Below are 18,035 nucleotides of genomic sequence, written 5' to 3'. Positions count from 1 at the left end.
GTACAGTACAGTCCTTTTGTGAAAAGCTCTGAGTGTATGAATTGCTCTTGAATTGTATTTTTTTAAATTTATAGATTTATTAATCAAAATGTATAAGTATACTTCCTTTCCCCTTTTTACAACATTTTAGACAGGGGAGTATGCCATATTTTACAATATATATAAAGAAGGAAATCAAGCATACTTCTTATCAGTTTTTAACTTTTCCCAATAACAACTTATACTACATATACCTGTCCCACACATCTTTTATATACTTATACATATTTTATTTCTCTCTCCCCCCCCCCTTATTTTGTGCCACCTTCACCAGGACCAACCTAGCCCAATTGCTTTTGATTTGCCATTCTGCCATAATCCAAAAATAAATTAATCAAAACCCACCTTCTTCTGTCATTCCTCCATTGAGTATACGTCTCCCATTTCTGTCCCGGACTAGGCCCATATGGTTTGTTTTATGCACCAAGTAGAGTTTTGTCTCCGCATCATAATCCAAGACGCCAACATTTATCCACTTGTAGATCAGTTTGTGGCTTTTTGGGTCTTCTGATATATGCACAACAAATAAAGTTACACATTTTCCCAATAGTCTTAATTAAGATATGCAAAAACACATTACACTCTCTTAATCGTTGTATTACCCTAACAATCCCTCATTTGGGTCTCTAATTTTTAGTGAAATTACAACTCATAAAAGTATCTTAGGAAGAAGTCACTCTAAGATGTTAAGTGCTTTTAATTGAAGTGCATAATTTGAGGATTTAATTTTTAGAATTTCTGAGCATCACCATTTTTTGTTAGCAGTGTTGACAAATTGCAGACACACAACGTATTTTGAATAGTTGGCTCATAATATGATAGTGGAAAATATAAACATCATAAAAGCCTTAGTCATTTATTTACAGCAGCATTTATATTCCGCCCTTCTCACCTCGAAGGGGACTCAGGGCGGATCACATTACACATATAGGCAAACATTCAATGCCTTTTAACATAGAACAAAGACAAGACAAACATAGGCTTCGAGCGGGCCTCGAACTCATGACCTCCTGGTCAGAGTGATTCATTGCAGCTGGTTACAGCTGGCTTGCTCTCCAGCCTGCGCCACAGCCCGAGCCTGGAGTCATGGAAGGATGATGCTGGTTTAGTCCCATAAATCTAAGATTACATGTAAGTTCTGTACAAAGTTTATGCTAGTACAGATCCTTTAGTATCACATCATGAATATCTGTGAATTTCAAGTGGAAAAAAACTCAGTTAGCAGCAAAAACAAAACAATGATTTATAATGACCAAATATCTATTGTGCAATCTTCTAGTAGAGGGATTCTCAAACCTTTTCAGCTGCGGAGCCCTTTTTGAAGCAAAAGTTTCTTGTGGAGCCCCAAAAATATGTGTGTGCGTGTGTGTGTAAAATGTACATATTTCAGGCATGAGCAAACTTTTGGGCACAGGGGCCACATTGCGTTTTATAATTTGACAGACATGCTGGGGCAGTGACCAATGGATGGAGAGTGTTTGTTTGATCTAATTGGAAAAAAAATGAACAGATTCCTATGCACACTGCACATATTTCATTTGTAGTGCAAAAGAAAGAAAGAAAGACCAATGCAATATTTAAAATGAAAAAAAAATTAACCAACATAAACGTAACAGTATTTCAGTGGAATACCCCAGTAAAAATAATAATAATAATAATAATAATAATAATAATAATAATAATAATAATAATAATAGAAACCGCAAGGGCCTTCTAGTCTAATCTCCTTCCATGTAGGAAATTCAGTCAAAGCATCCCCAACAGATGGCCACCCAGCGTTTGGAATAACAACAACAACAACAACAACAACAACAACAATAGCAACCCCACGGGCCATCCAGTCAACCCCCTTATGTACTAGTAGTAATAGTAATAGGAGCAACCCCTTCTGGCATGCAGGAAAAGCACAATCAAAGTACCCCCAACAGATGGCCACTCAGGCATTGTAGTAGAGGAGTAGTAGTAGTAGTAGTAGTAGTAGTAGTAGAAGTAATAATAATAGCAGGAACCCCAAGGGACATCAAGTTCAACTTCTTTCTGCCATACAGGAAAAGCACAATCAAAGCACCCCTTGAGCGGTGGGAAGGAAATAGAGTTTTGTAAGTAAAGAGAATGTGTATGGGGGGAGAGGCGGGTCTGAACAGCGAGAAAAGGAATCTGGGCAGTGAAGGTGTCGGGGGAGGGGGGGGTCTGTGCCCTGGGAGGACGCTGTTGCTGCTGTTTCGGCAGCTCCAAATTTTTATTTCCCTGCATTTCTCAGGAGGTGAAGGATAAAGGAGAAGGCGGGAAGCAGTATGGTGCTGTGGAGCCCCTCACTACCACTTGTGGGGCCCCAAGGGCTCAGCAGAACACTGTTTGAGAACCCCTGTTCTAGTGCTTCAATTCCCCATCCAATAAACGTCAACATCTGAAGTGAAGCGTGAAAAATAGAGACAGACTCTTCATTAGCAACTCTTCTGAAAAAGACCTTCTCTAGGAAGACTTGTCTGGCACTCTCCCTTCTACACTTTAGGCATAAGGCAAAACAGCTCTGATATCCCTTGGCTTTTCAGAACTGGAAAGATAATCATTTTTACCTTACAGTACTTTTAATGTTACTGTCTGTTTGAAAAGGGGATGAAGTCATGTGGGTTGCTTGTTAGTTCGGATGTTTTATTATTTTGTATTTTCTTATATTTTATTGGTTTATTTTATTGCTTTTTAGCATTTTACTATCTTTCATTTTTCTTTTCTAACATGTTATTTAGCATACTTTTATTGCTTTATAGCATTTTTGCACTAGAAATGTTGAAAAACGTGGGATATATATTCCTTCCTAAATCCAATTGTTAGTTCCAACCTGTATGAATCAATTGAATCAATGGAACTTACACAAGTATTGATTTTAAAAGTTGCCACTGGGTTAATGTGTCCACTCTAGTTGACACTAACAATTGGGTGTAGACTTATGACAATGAATAAATAAGTTCCAATTATGAAACACATTTGTAACAGAGGGGAAAATACTGTCTTATTTAAATCTCTCTTGTCATAAGTGGTAGTAATCATTATTCATGTCATCTATACTGTACCATGCCCCAGTACATCATCTGTAGGTAGGAGAGCTTTCCCTGGAATTGGTTTCCGATCTTCAGATCCGGGCTCCACACCCAACAACAACCACTCTTCTGGGGTCCGGCAATCAAACTCTTCATCATCAAAAATCTAAACAAAATAAGAAATCAAGACTTCAAAAGATGCACAGAGACATCTTTCCATAACCAAGCAGTTTAGCATGCTCGTTTCTATTTTCTCTTTCTGATTTCCGCTCCTTGTGTTCAAGCAAAATTACTCCAGAAAGTCCACTAAGCTTTTAGAATGGTATTGAGAGAACAAAAAGGCAATGGAAGAAGGGTCTCTCTGTCATCATCATATCATAGGGTATCACTCATGCTGAGTATGATGGCCTTCCAAGTGTAGGGTCCTTCTCACCTGAAGGGACTCAGGGCGGCGTACAAAATTGGCAACAATTCGATGCCTACACATAATTAAAACAGCAATGAAAATCCAATTAAACAATTAAAACAATATATTTTTATATTGTTTTAATTGGATTTTCATTGCTGTTTTAATTATGTGTAGGCATTGAATTGTTGCCAATTTTGTACGCCGCCCTGAGTTCCTTCGAGTGAGAAGGGCGGGATATAAATGTTGGAAATAAAATAATAAAATAGGGTCTTGGTAGTCGATCCGTTGGTGGCTGTGGAGATGTATTCTTGATCTGCATGTTCTTTTGCAGTGAGGACATTGATTTTCAGATAGAAGATAGTCCCAACAAGGGTTGGCTTGATGCACCTTCCTTTTGATATATTTCTCCCTTTTGCCCTCCATTTGTGTCTCTTCAAATTCCACAGCACAGTTGGTCACAGCTGACCTCCGGTTAGAATGCTCGAGGACCAGGGCTTCCCAGTTCTTGGTGTCTATGCCACAGTTCTTAAGTTTGTCTTTAAGCCCATCTTTAAATCTCTTTTCCTGTCCACCAACATGCCATTTTCTATTCTTGAGTTGAGAGTAAAGTAACCGCTTGGGAAGACGGTAATTGGGCAATCAGACAATGTGAACAGTCCTGCGAGATTGATTGCATAGAATCACTTAAATGATAGTGGTCTTTGCTTCTTCCAGAAAGCTGACATTTGTCTTTTCAAGAGATTTGCAGGATTTTTGGGAGGCAATGCTGATGGAATTATTCCAGAAGTTTAGAATGATCTTTGTAGATGTCCATGTTTCACAGGTGTATAACAAGGTTGGGAGGACAATAGATTTATAAAGAAGCATCTTGGTATCTACAAATGTCCCGGTCTCTCTTAGGTCTTTGGAGTTCCCCAGCATTTTGTAGGATATGTTCTGTTCACTGCTGTACATTTTGTTGGCCCCAAAACATCTTCCTGAACATCAGTCTCTTCTCAAAACATATCTAACTTCTCTTAAGCAACACCTTCCCTTCCCACTCAAATCCCAAATGCAGTGTCTTGAGTATTTTTAGTAAGGTTCTGCTGTGTTAGGCACAATGTAAGCAGTTATTCATAAGAAAATGTGATGGATAGTCAATGCTGTCTTAACAAATGTTTAACTGTTAAAAGTTTGAGAACCCTAAAGAAGTAGAAAGAGAGATTACTCAATCCTCTGTCTTACCCATAATGGGAGATAAAGAGGAAAAAGAGGATCTTTGTTCTCCTCAATAGTTGGCATACTAGCAGCATCTTGGTGTCTTGGCATCAGTTCATTAGAATTGATTCCTTCATCTTTTAAAAGCTGATTGATATCCAGGCTGAGATATAACCGTCTTCTCCTGTTGAAACGATTAGATTAAATGTTTCAGATTTATTGGTATCACTAATAAATTTATGTATACTGTTTAGAAACAAAATGAGCTAAAATGAAATAAGCTGAATAAATTTAAGTATTTATTTAAACAGAGTGGTATCTTCCCTGAATAAGCTACAAAAATACTGTTATGTTTCAGTGTGTAACAAATATGCTAAACAGAATAGCACATGTCAGTAGCAGGAGCTGAATTAGACTAATTAAAGGGAGACATTAATTAAGGGGCATATCCAGATCCCCTTGCAAATAATATGACAATCTGTTTCTGGTATTTTGGTGCTTAATAGTCTCTTATTCATAAATATTTGTTACAGTTTTCTAATCCTGAACACAGAGCCAATAGGCGTAGTGGTTTGAGAAAACAGGGTTAGATTCCACATTCAGTCATAGAAATCCACTGGGTGACCTTGGCTTTGCCACTCTCTCTGGGTTGCAGACCTATTCTAAATAAATCTTGCCAAGAAAACCTTAGGATAGAGTCATTATAAATCAGAGACAACTTGAAGACACAAACAAGGAAAACGTATATTGAATGTAACTGACAATGTTAAAATCAACATAAGAGGAGGTGCATCTAATTGACTGGTTCTCAAGCAGTGAGTCCCCAGATGTTTTGGCCTTCAACTCCCAGAAATCTTAACAGCTGGTAAATTGGCTAAGATTTCTGGGACTTGTAGACCAAAACACCTGGGGACCCACAGGTTGAGAACCACTGATCTAATTAGACATGTCTTATCAAGCCCAAGAATTATTTGCATTAGATAATTTGATGACTACGAGAGGCCCACAACTGAATGGGATAGAACCCCAGAAATTCATCCACAGAAATATATTGTCCAATATAAGAGCTAATAAACAATCATTAACAACGAGTAGCCACAAATAGACTTCTCCGTTACACTATTTTTGTTACTGGGTTATAAATGTCATTTCCTAATTGGTTATATCATAAAAACATGGAAAAATTTATTAAATTGCATAAACTTTATGTTTGCGGGACATCCTGCAGCACATTTTGTTATAGTTTTAAACTACGTTGAATTTGTGAATTTGTCACTAACTATGTTGAATTAATTGAGACTCAATGAGGTGTCTCAACAAATTCAACATAGTTTGTGACAGCCACAAAAATTAGATTTCTTGAATACAACAACTACTTTCAAAGTAAGTACCACACAATTGAACAGGAAACAACAAATTTTGTTTCATAGTTTCATTGTCATGGCAAAGGCTAGGCCACTATTTAGGGAAACAGAAATTACATTCTGTAACTCTCTGTCACTTCTGGGGGAAACCGGTGGCTTTTTTCTAGGTATTCTTCACTGTCATCCCCAAAAAGCCCAGTGTTTTAAAACGGAATACATCACAGGATTCAAGAGAATGACCAGGGAGTTGTTGAGGATCTTATAGATCCAAGGACCACACTATCGGCATCACAGTCATGCCATCGTTTTGTGAATGCCTCATCCTGTGTCACAGCTCCATTAAGTGAAATTATTTATATCAATAAGCCTTTGATTGAAATTGGATTGTTATTTATGCAGAAGTAAAAAATAGAACTGGATTGTTAATTATACAGAAGTAGCTACACGGTCAAAAGCAAGGTGTAGGACTGATTTTTCCACAATGAAACAATCCGGTAATTCTTCTTTCCCATTGTTAGTTACCGCTCAATCTCAATCTTCCGAGGGCACTGTCCTGGAAGCACCTCAAAGGGAACTTGTACTTTTGGCTTATACGACTGCAAGAGAAAGTCTGTTTCTTTGATAATTTCTGTAGTTGGTCCAATTTGTTGGCTATTCAAAATAATCCCAATATTCTCAGGAGTATCAAATGTGGTGACTGACAAGAAACAAAATGAAGGAAAAAAAACAATCATTTAAAAGTTACTTAGTTATAAATCACTTCCTGTCAGTATGCATGCATACATATATGATATATACATACTGAAACATGTGTTTTTCCATATGACATTCTGGGGTTTTTAAGTTTTTCTTTTAGCACTAAAGCCCCTTCCACACAGCTGTATAAAATCCACATTGAACTGGATTATATGGCAGTGTGGACTCAGATAATCCAGTTCAAAGATGAAATTGTGGATTATCTGATTTGATATTCTAGGTTATATGGCTGTGTGGACGGGCCCCAAGAAAGGCAGTGTGGTACAACTATTACAGAACTAGGCAAACACTGGAGAGAACTAAGTTTAAATTACCACTTAGCTGTAATGTATGCATGGTGATTTTTAACTACTCACTCTTTTTTAGCCTAATCTACCAAACAAAATTAGGCAGATTGTTGTGAGGACAACATAGAGGGGAAAGAACCAAGCACATATCCATGACTTTTTGGAGGAAAGGCAATATGTGTGTAATAAGCAAGCAAGCTAATAAAAAGGGCATGCTGAAAGCAGTAGGTGGAAGTCATAAATTCATGCTAACTCTAGAGGTTGACTAGACTATGATAATTCATGTGTTTCTTAAAACTCTGACAGATAAAGAAGACTGTATTTTTAAGTAATCATGAATCATTCATAGCAGGACAAGCCTATTATGAACCAGGCTTAAACCCTAAAGAGACTGAAACTTGGTTAATCTATCATCTGTCAGGGCTACTTTGTACTTTTATTGGATGGCAGGGGGTTGGACTAGATGGCCCATGTAGTCTTTTTCAACTCTTATTATTTTAATAAGCAGCTGAAGCAGAGGGCTTCTGTGTGAAGTTTTCCATCCCTTACCCTCATTTGGAAATTCAGCACCATCTCAAATTCCAAGTTTGCATGTTTTGTTTTCAGATAACCCTAATTGTTCCTATTCCCATCTGTCAGCTTTTCTCTATTCCACCAAAACCTGAACACGCGTATACAAATTAAGATTTAGGAGTCCTTGTGTGATTAATCTTGGCCAGAAAGCGTCCAATTTCAGAATTAGTTCTTGTCCTAGATGATAGGTAGCCAGGGTTTAGCATTGTTTTTAACTGTTGTGTATTAAGGATTTAACTATATGTGCTGGGTCACAAAATCAACCTTATTAAAGTTGACTTCATGTCACCCAGGTTTCTGAAATCAAAGGAAAAGAGGAAAGGGGAGGAATCTAGATAAATAGAAATAAATTAAATATTGTATTGTGATGAATTTGGAGTTAGTCTAAAACACCTTTCAAGGATCACTTGCAACTGGTTATGTAGAAATTTAGGCTCTTTTCTAACATTGTTAATTCTTGATTCAGTAAGCAAGGCGATTATCCGTTAATATATCTCAGTGGAAAATCTTTCCAAGACCTTTGAAAAAATAGCTGATAGCTGATAATGTAGCAGTGTTTTAACTGGGATGTTCAATTTCTGTCGATGACTCATTTTTTTTCTCCCCCAGGACTGTTCTGGAAGGGACTTGCTGTTCTCGCTTAAGAAGTGCACTGATTGAATCTGGGATGACAATAACAGAGGCAAACTAAAGTAAGTCAGGAGTGTAGCAGGCATTATGGAGGAAGAGGGAGATTTGCTTTCTACAGAAAATCTTGTGGTATTGTAGGTTACTCTAGACATGTGATGAAGAGCAGAAATCTGCTGAAATGTTAATGATTTCAAATTCATTTTATGCTGAATGTGTATATATGTTTTTATAAATCTTGATTTCACAGAAATGCCATCATCTATAGAGGCTTGATTCTAATACCTATGGAATTAACAATGGAGCAATGGCAAACAGTGGCTTTCTTTCCACGTATTAAGCTTATTGCTCACACTGTTTGATTGTTCTCACATTTGGCTTCTCCTACTAGAAGAAACAGTATTGGTTTGCATTTAATTTTAAACCTTTTTCTCTGGCTAGTGTTTGTTGTTATTATTTTAGCCAAAGCGGACTCAACTAGATAATGCAGGATTCACCAAAGGTCTGCCTTATTAGAGTCCAATAAGGATCCTGTTAAGAATCAGTCTTACGTTTTTCACTGCCACTTCAAATCCTTTGCCTTTTTTTAAAGCTCATAGATTTTAAAAAGGGCATATTGAATACCAAAATACCAAACTACTTTTAAATATTGCATTTACACTATCTCCCATACCACCTCGAGAAGAAAATAACAACTTCTGCCTTCTTTCTTTTAAATCAAGATCTTTGAACAAAACAAATTATCAGGACTTATCAAATTTATCTCCTCTCTTTCTCTGTCTCTTCAGCATGGCTCTTCTCCACTGTTCTGAAACAGTGCTGTGGCAATCCACCTGTCTGTAAATCCACAGGTGTTCATTTGGCCTTCATTCTACTTGACTGCTCTGCTGCTTTTGATATGGTCAATGGTCAATCACATTTTTCAATTTTCTGATTCCAAGAGTTAACTTTCTTTCTTCATCTTTGCCCTCTTCTAGGTTGTTACCTTTTGGAGTGTGTTCCTCAAGTTCTGATTGTTTCAGTAAATCTTTATATACACCAGGGCCATCACACGTTTCCTAAAATTAAACCAAGGGTGTATCATAAAAATAGGAAAACATCTATGAAAACAGAAGTATAAGGGAAAAAAATTCAACAATTCAAATATTATTTGGAGATCTAGGCATTTGTATGACTGCAAAGAAAAAGATACATCAAGTTCCTTATACAACTTTCTGAGAATCTCAGCATTATTAGCATAATGACAAAATTTCTAGTTTCTGCAGCTGAAGAGAAAATGTATTAGTAGCAAGATAAGAATGAATCTGGAGTAATCATGAAAGAAGGTGTTTTCCCATATCCTTGTCATTACAAGTAATTTATGTCAATTCTAGATGTCTCGGGTCTTTCCTTCCATTCTAATAGGCAAACTAAACTGATTTGAAAAACCCTCAAACCCTCAAACTGTGTACAAGGTAGCTTACTGGAGCCTATGCTATAGGTCATGGGACACCCCTACAATACTGCTGTGCCAGTAAGATCAAAGTCATGCCATATCCAAATTCCCGAGAATTGCTACATTCATTAACATAATCAGTATTCACTATCCACAGTTCTAAAATGTATTAGAGAGGTGAAAAACCAACAACATAATATCACTTGTTTGCTGTCCTATGATTTAAAAGCCTTGTGAGGGAGACTTGGGGAGGGAGGTCAGTATGTAAAAAGACTGTTCTATATTGAAAGCAGCTTATGAATTTATATATATATATATACACACACACACACATACACACACACACTGAAAAGGACAGGGCCTTTTCAGTGGTGCCTCCCCCCCCCCCGCCTATGGAACCCCCTCCCAAACGAAATTAGACAGGCTCCCTCCCTCCTGTCCTTCCGAAAGAGAGTAAAAATGTGGCTGTGGGATCAGGCATTTGAGCATGAGTAGCAGCAGAATTCGTGATATGAATATATGACTCATTGATAGACCCCCACCTGGACATGAAAAGCGCCTTAAATGCTTATTTAAATGTACAATTATGCTGTTTTTAATGTATATTTTAATTTTAATTTTTAAACTTGAAAGATTTTTAAATTTGATGTAAACTGTTTTTTCTGATGTATATGGTTCTATTGTAAGCTGCCCTGAGTCCCCTGATGGGTGAGAAGGGCGGGGTAGAAATGATGTAATAAATAAATAAATAATAAATATATACACATACATAAAATCAATTTCTTTTTAATAATGCCTATTTGTAGACCAATAATAGAGAATCAAGCAGTTCTCTTTCATTGCATGGATTCCGCACACTTACTCCCAAATGTTCTGCAGCTCCTGGTGCAAGGACATCAGAGTAAAATCCTCGTTCTTTTATAACAGGGTACTTCTTGCTGCTTGTTTTGTTGGAACTGTCTGTTGGGGATGAGCTGGTTCCTGGGGAGGAGTCGGACATCTGACTGCTGGAATATGGGGGATAGGGACTCCTCCCCAAAGAGTTTGTCAATTCCCTCTTAGCTTTATCCATGTTGCTTTTGTTCTCATAGATGGGGGGAAAGCATCACAGGTCACACCTTTACATCTTGTAGTGGAAACAAATCTCCATTAGTATTTTTATTGCTAAGAAGCTTCAGAAATACAAAAGAATATATAAGATGCTTGCATACATGCTTATTACTTAATTTCTGGAGTAAAAGATTCTGAGTGCTGGAATCTCCTGAAAACCATAGCTCTAGACTAGAATTGTAAACTCCTCACAAGAGCTCTGATATGAATTTAGAAAGTTTTCTTATTATAAATCAAATCATTGCTCAATATAGTTGTTACGTATACTGACAGGCATCAGTTGTTCAGGGTCTAATGGTTTCCTTCTCTCTTTTTTTAAATACAGATTTTTTATTTTTTAAAACACAAAAAATACATACCGTAGACATACAAAACATTTACAATTCCCACCACCAACATGAGGATTGTCTTCTTTTTACATATTCGTTTCTTTGTGAGACAATCTTTATATCTTTATCTTTATCCATTTCTATCCTATATACTAAATAACATTTGTATCTTATTTCTTATGGCTTGATCTCCAGATTGATTCATGATATAGTTCTTTACCCTTGTCCATCTTTCTTCAATTTCTCTTGTTCTATTTTCATTAGTTTTTACAACATTTAGTTTCACATTCATAATGTCAAATTCCATTTGCTCCACCATATATTGGTACCATTTATTTACTGACCATTTTGATTTATCTTTCCACCCTAATACTGTTACTGCTTGTGCACATTCAATTATTGCTTCTTTTATTTCCCTTTTATTTCCCATTTCCTCTCTTTTCCCTAATACTATTTCCTTTGTTATGACCCACTCATTTCCTAGTATTTGATTTGACTCGTTTTGTATAGCCTGCCAAAAATATTGTACATATTCACATTCCCATATCATGTGCATAAACCACCCTTTCTGATGACATCCATGCCAGCACTGACTACTTCCCTTTTTATAGTAGTATGCTAATTGGCAGGGTGTACGATACCATTTGTGCAATATTTTCCTCCTCATTTCTCGTACTCTGGTATTCCTTTTCATCCCTATTGTCTCTACCACATTTCTCATTTCTTGTTCCATGATTTGCAGCTCCGTTTCCCACATACTTTTCAGATCCCGTATTATACATCCATCAGCCTCTATCAGCATTGTATATATTTTGCTGGCCTGTGCCTTCTTTCCTTCCTCCTTTTCTCTTATTATCTTTTCAAAGGCGTTATCTTCTCTCTTAACCATATTAATATTTCTTTTATTAATATGCACAGATTGCTCTTATCTGTAACCAATTTTCTTGTCCAAGCCATTGTTTAATTTCATTTTCTCTCACCGTTCCCTTTCTGTCATATAGTTGTTCTACTCTCTCTATTCCTTTTTCCTTCAATATTTGAATATTTCTATTCATATTTGATTCCTTATCCTTATTAATAGTCCATACTGTTGACATGGTTTCCTTCTCATTCCTACCTGGAATGTCAAGGATTAAATCAGACACTTCCTATAAAGTATATACTTTGGCTCTCAGTTGTGACTGGTCCCCAATGTTTAGGAACAAATCATAATTAGGTAGTCATGTTACGGCTATTTTGCTAAAAGGGCATGCTTATTAAGACTGATTCCAACTTCCAGTTTGGCTGTGAAGGAGTGAAGTCTCGTCCTCACAGCTCTCCGAGGAGAGAAAGCAAAACACAGTGATCATTGTAAAAGCAACAATTGCTAAACAGCGAGAAATCTTCAACTGGTATGGGAGGCCTGTGAAGCCTCTGAGGATGAGGGAGTTTCTGTTTGAGCCTGGTGTTTCTGTGGCGGAAAGCAAAAGTGTTTTTTGAGACTATGGGAATGTTTTGGGTAGATCTGTTGTCGGGGAAACAGACAGTGATTCTCCTGATGAATATCAGGCCAGAAAGAAGAATAGAAATACAATGTAATAGAAAGGAAGAACAGAAGTATATATGAATGTGTCCAACCCAAGGGACAGGAAGACACTAAACTGGGAGGGGTGGAGGGAGGGGAGAGCATAACCAAATACGAATATTGCATAGATGTTAGGAAGTATTGAATTGGTTCATGCATATATACATGTATATAGATTTGTTTAGCTGTTTTTTATGAATATGTAAAAAGATTTTCATGTCAAGAGTGACTCCTGGTGTGAGAGAATTGGCCATCTGCAAAGATGTTGCCCAGGGACCATCCTTGTGGGATGTTTCTCTCATGTCCCCACATGGGGAGCTGGAGCTGACAGAGGGAGCTCACCCGCTCTCACCAGATTTGAACCGCCGACCTGTCAGTCAGCAGTCCTGCCGGCAAAAGGGTTTAGCCCATTGCGCCACTAGTGGCCCAACATGTAAACTGAAAATTTTAAAAAACATATTAATCTATAAAGACTGAATCCAGAATTGGAAAATGACTGTTGAAACATGGGTAGAATGAGACTGTAAATATGATTTGGCCATACAAACTTGAATATACATTGTGCTCCCTTGGGGAGGCACCAACTGAGGAAACGGGAAGTATGCTACACAGTGCATATACTTACATCATAACAAAAGTGTGTGTGTGGGGGGGGGAGGGAGCAGAACAGAAGGCAAAATCCATTGAAACTGTAAATATACAAGTTAGTTACTGGGCCATGCCATCCATTATTATTTTATCTGACTTGCAGCAGATCTCCAAGATGCCACACAGAGATATCCTGAAGAGAAATTTTTCTCAGCCTTACAGTCTAATTGAAATCCTTTCATCTAGAGCAGGGGTCCCAAACTAAGGCCCGGGGGCCGGATGCGGCCCTCCGAGGTCATTTACCTGGCCCCCGCCCTCAGTTTTATAATATAATAATAATAATAATAATAATAATAATAATAATAATAATAAAACTTTATTTATACCCCGCCACCATCTCCCCAATGGGGACTCGGGGCGGCTAACATGGGGCCATGCCCAGAGCAATACAACATAATAAAATATAGAAACAACATATCATAACACCATTTAAAATACAATAAATAATAATAAACAGAACATCAAGAAATCAAAAAAACAATAAAGCAAGGGCAGGCCGCTTGAACACAGAGATAAAACCCGGAGTGAGAGGGACAGAGGAGTACTCCACTATGGGCAGGGACATTTGGAAGGGGTAATCTAGAGGATAGATGTTCGGAGGGGAGTAATATGGAGATATATGACAGAAATTACTCACCGAAAGCACAACGGAAGAGCCATGTTTTCAATTCTCTCCTAAAAGCTAACAGAGTGGGAGCTTGCCTTATTTCAGTAGGTAGTGAGTTCCACAGTCGGGGGGCCACAGCAGAGAAGGCCCTCTCCCTTGTACTTACAAGGCGAGCCTGGGATATAGGCAATGGTGATAACAGGGCCTCCCCGGATGATCGCAAAGAACGGGCAGGTTTATGGAAGGAGATACGGTCACGGAGGTAGGTGGGTCCCAAACCGTTCAGGGCTTTATAGATGATGGTCTGCACCTTGAATTGGGACCGGAAGATGAACGGCAGCCAGTGGAGCTCCTTAAACAAGGGAGTGGATCTCTCCCTGTAATTTGCCCCCGTTATTAATCTGGCTGCCGAGCGTTGGACCAATTGTAATTTCCGGGCCGTCTTCAAGGGAAGCCCCACGTAGAGTGCATTACAGTAGTCCAGTCTAGAGGTAACTAAGGCATGGACCACCGTGGTCAAATCAGACTTCACGAGGTATGGTCGCAGTTGGCGCACAAGTTTGAGTTGTGCGAAAGCCCTCCCGGCCACCGCCGACACCTGTGCTTCAAGCGTCAGCGCTGAGTCCAGGAGGACCCCCAAACTGCGGACCTGTGATTTCAGGGGGAGTGCAACCCCGTCCAGCACAGGTTGCCACCCAATACCCCGATCCGACGCACGATTGACCAGGAGGGCCTCTGTCTTGTCAGGATTGATCCTCAGCTTGTTCCTCCTCATCCAGTCTGCCACAGCGGCCAGGCACTGGTTCAGCACCCGAGCGGCTTCCTTGGAGTCAGGTGGAAAGGAATAGTGGATTTGCGTGTCATCTGCGTAGAGATGGCAACGCCCTCCAAAACTCCGGATGACCTCTCCCAGCGGTTTCATGTAGATGTTAAATAGCATGGGGGATAAAATAGACCCCTGCAGAACCCCACAGGTCAATGGCCAGGGGTCCGAGCAGGTGTCCCCCAGCTTCACCATCTGGGAACGACCCTCCAGGAAGGACTGGAGCCACAGCAGAACCGTGCCCCCGAGCCCCATCCCGGAGAGTAAATAATTACAATATTAATTGTAATATTGATAATAATATTATAATGTAATACAATATAACACTAATAATAATACCATATAATATTAATTATATGTTCTATATTACATATAATATTACTAATAATATTACAGTACAGTAGTATAGTTCAATATAGTAATATATAATGCTAATATTGTGCTATGCTAATAATATAATATATTGTATGTACATATAATTTGTAAGCCACTCTGAGTCCCCTTTGGGGTCAGAAGGGTGTGATACAAATGTAGTAAATAAATGCAGTAAATAAATAAATAATAAATAAATAAATTTTAGACTTAGGGTCACCCAAAGTCTGAAATGACTTGAATGCACACAACAACAACAACAACAATCCTAATTAACTTGACTATCTCATTGGCCAGAAGCAGGACCACACTTCCCATTGAAATCCTGATCAATGTATGTTGGTTAAAATTGTTTTTATTTTTAAATATTGTATTGTTATTTCATTGTTCTTCTTTTTGTTGTTGTTGTTTTTGCACTACAAATAAGACATGTGCAGTGTGCATTGGAATTTGTTTGTATTTTTTTTTTCCAAATGATAATCCGGCCCCTCAACAATCTGAAGGATTGTGGACCGGCCCTCGGCTTAAAAAGTTTGAGGACCCCTGATCTAGAGCAAGGATTCCACACTGGACCTTATGAAAACAGTGCCATTTACTCCAAGCTATATCGGCTCTTACATTGTTCTTATTATAAAACTATGATACAGTTCTGAGAAGAGATTCCAGGATTTCTCGCAGAAGCAGAGGCAGCAGGAGGACATTTTTGCTCCCTGGCTTCAGGTAGGTTTTGGCTAAGATTTGGCTAAGATTTTAAACTGAGTGTGGGCTTGGCTCCTGTGGTCAAAGTCTAACTGTTGTGTGACTGTTGTGTTGAAAGAGAGCCAGGTACTTAAGTTGATTGACAGCAGGCATTGTCCCCTGTTAATTGAGTTTCTGGGAAAGCTTTATTTGCCAGTGTGAGTTTCTGCCAGAGCCTGATCCCAGAAGGGCAGTTGGTTCTCGCAGAAGCAGAGGCAGCAGGAGGACATCTTTGCTCCCTGGCTTCAGGTAGGATTTGGCTAAGATTTGGCTAAGATTTTAAACTGAGTGTGGGCTTGGCTCCTGTGGTCAAAGTCTAACTGTTGTGTGACTGTTGTGTTGAAAGAGAGCCAGGTACTTAAGTTGATTGACAGCAGGCATTGTCCCCTGTTAATTGAGTTTCTGGGAAAGCTTTATTTGCCAGTGTGAGTTTCTGCCAGAGCCTGATCCCAGAAGGGCAGTTGGTTCTCACAGAAGCAGAGGCAGCAGGAGGACATTTTTGCTCCCTGGCTTCAGGTAGGATTTGGCTAAGATTTGGCTAAGATTTTAAACTGAGTGTGGGCTTGGCTCCTGTGGTCAAAGTCTAACTGTTGTGTGACTGTTGTGTTGAAAGAGAGCCAGGTACTTAAGTTGATTGACAGCAGGCATTGTCCCCTGTTAATTGAGTTACAGGAAACAAAGCAACATAAACAAATACACAAAGAGGTGGTTTGTTGCAGTTTGCACATAAAGTGCATGCATATTACTTAACTGTACAAAGATCCCACTTGGCCACCACGCTCACCAAGAGATGCAACAAAAGCAAAACATTCCCATCACATGCACCAGCTGTGGCATGTTCCGCTTTTTCACACAAAAACTAGACAACTACATCTGCTCCAAATGCAAACAGATGACTCTGATGGAGCAGAGGATCCAACAGCTCGAGCACCGTATTAAGACCCTTAAGGACATTCAGGCACTCGAGCTCTTCTTGGACACTGCACAACACTCTGCTGTAGATCAGCAGCCTGCATCACACCAACACCACCAAGACCATGATCAGGAACCTTATGGGGAGATCAACTCAAAGGTAGACAACCCTCAGGCTTGGAAGGAGGTCACCCATAGAAGGAGACGCAGGACCAGGCAGCCTCCGCAGAACTCCTCTGCTCAGCTGCATTTACACAACAGATTTGAAATTCTTACATCATTAACATACAATCAGGAAACACATCTTGTGGAGGACCACAGTTTCTTAGATACCACTCAGTGGACCACCCTGGATCAATGCGCAGGGGATAGCCCTGACGGGGACAGTGCATCACCACAGTCACACTTATGTAATCATGCAAATGCTCCATCCCCAATCATAGACCAGGAGCAACAGGAACATCCTTGGGAGAGTAATGGGCTCTCGGATGTATCTCAATGGATTGTCATTGATGAATGGGGATGTTGAAGAGGAGGACAACACTTTACACCTACATGATTCACTTCAACAGGAACACTCTTCAGGGGACATACACACTGTCTTGCACAAAAGGGACCCTGTCAATCCTCAAAGGAAACAGGTCTTGGTAGTAGGTGACTCCCTCCTTAGAGGAACGGAAGCCATCATTTCCAGACCGGATGGGATGGCTCGAGAAACATGCTGCCTCCCGGGGGCAAAGATACACCATATCACTCAGAGGCTCAGCAGGCTCCTAAAGCCCCATCACCCTCCCCACCTTATGTTGATACATGTAGGTACCAATGACACCGCTAGGCATACTTTTCAAAAGATCACAAATGATTTTCGAGCTCTGGGAACAAAGCTAAAACTGTATAATGTACATGTGATCTTTTCATCCCTCCTCCCTGTTGTAGGACACGGCTCTACAAGGGCCGGAAAAATAGTACAGGTCAATAACTGGATCAGAAAATGGTGTCAAGAGGAGCATTTTGGCTTCCTTGACCATGGTCTACTCTTCCAAGAGGATGGACTACTGGCAAGCGATGGGGTGCATCTCACACAAGTAGGAAAACATCTTTTTGCACACAGACTCACAAACCTCATCAGGCGCACTTTAAACTAGATCCACTGGGGGAGGGGAACAACAGCCTGGCGAACAATATATTACCCACGACCACAGGGAAC

At 39.3% G+C, this 18,035-nt stretch overlaps 1 protein-coding gene across 3 annotated transcripts in view; it reads right to left on the bottom strand.

Annotated features, from left to right (window-relative positions):
- The window catches only part of dnah1 (dynein axonemal heavy chain 1), a 205,563-nt gene that overhangs the window by 163,138 nt on the left and 24,390 nt on the right, over positions 1-18,035 (bottom strand). For all 3 annotated transcript variants that reach the window (XM_062970059.1, XM_062970057.1, XM_062970058.1), the window contains exons 2-7: positions 10,588-10,851; positions 9,276-9,348; positions 6,570-6,744; positions 4,711-4,867; positions 3,111-3,243; positions 385-546 (exon numbers count right to left, since the gene is read on the bottom strand). In XM_062970059.1, coding sequence (XP_062826129.1) covers positions 385-546; positions 3,111-3,243; positions 4,711-4,867; positions 6,570-6,744; positions 9,276-9,348; positions 10,588-10,797 — 910 coding nt within the window. In that variant the 5' untranslated portion in view covers positions 10,798-10,851. The remainder of the gene's footprint in view (positions 1-384; positions 547-3,110; positions 3,244-4,710; positions 4,868-6,569; positions 6,745-9,275; positions 9,349-10,587; positions 10,852-18,035) is intronic.

The sequence above is a fragment of the Anolis carolinensis genome, chromosome 2, assembly GCF_035594765.1.
Source record: "Anolis carolinensis isolate JA03-04 chromosome 2, rAnoCar3.1.pri, whole genome shotgun sequence".
NCBI lineage: Eukaryota > Metazoa > Chordata > Lepidosauria > Squamata > Dactyloidae > Anolis > Anolis carolinensis.
Note: the sequence above shows the minus strand (reverse complement) of the source record. Positions and strands in the feature narration are given on the sequence as shown.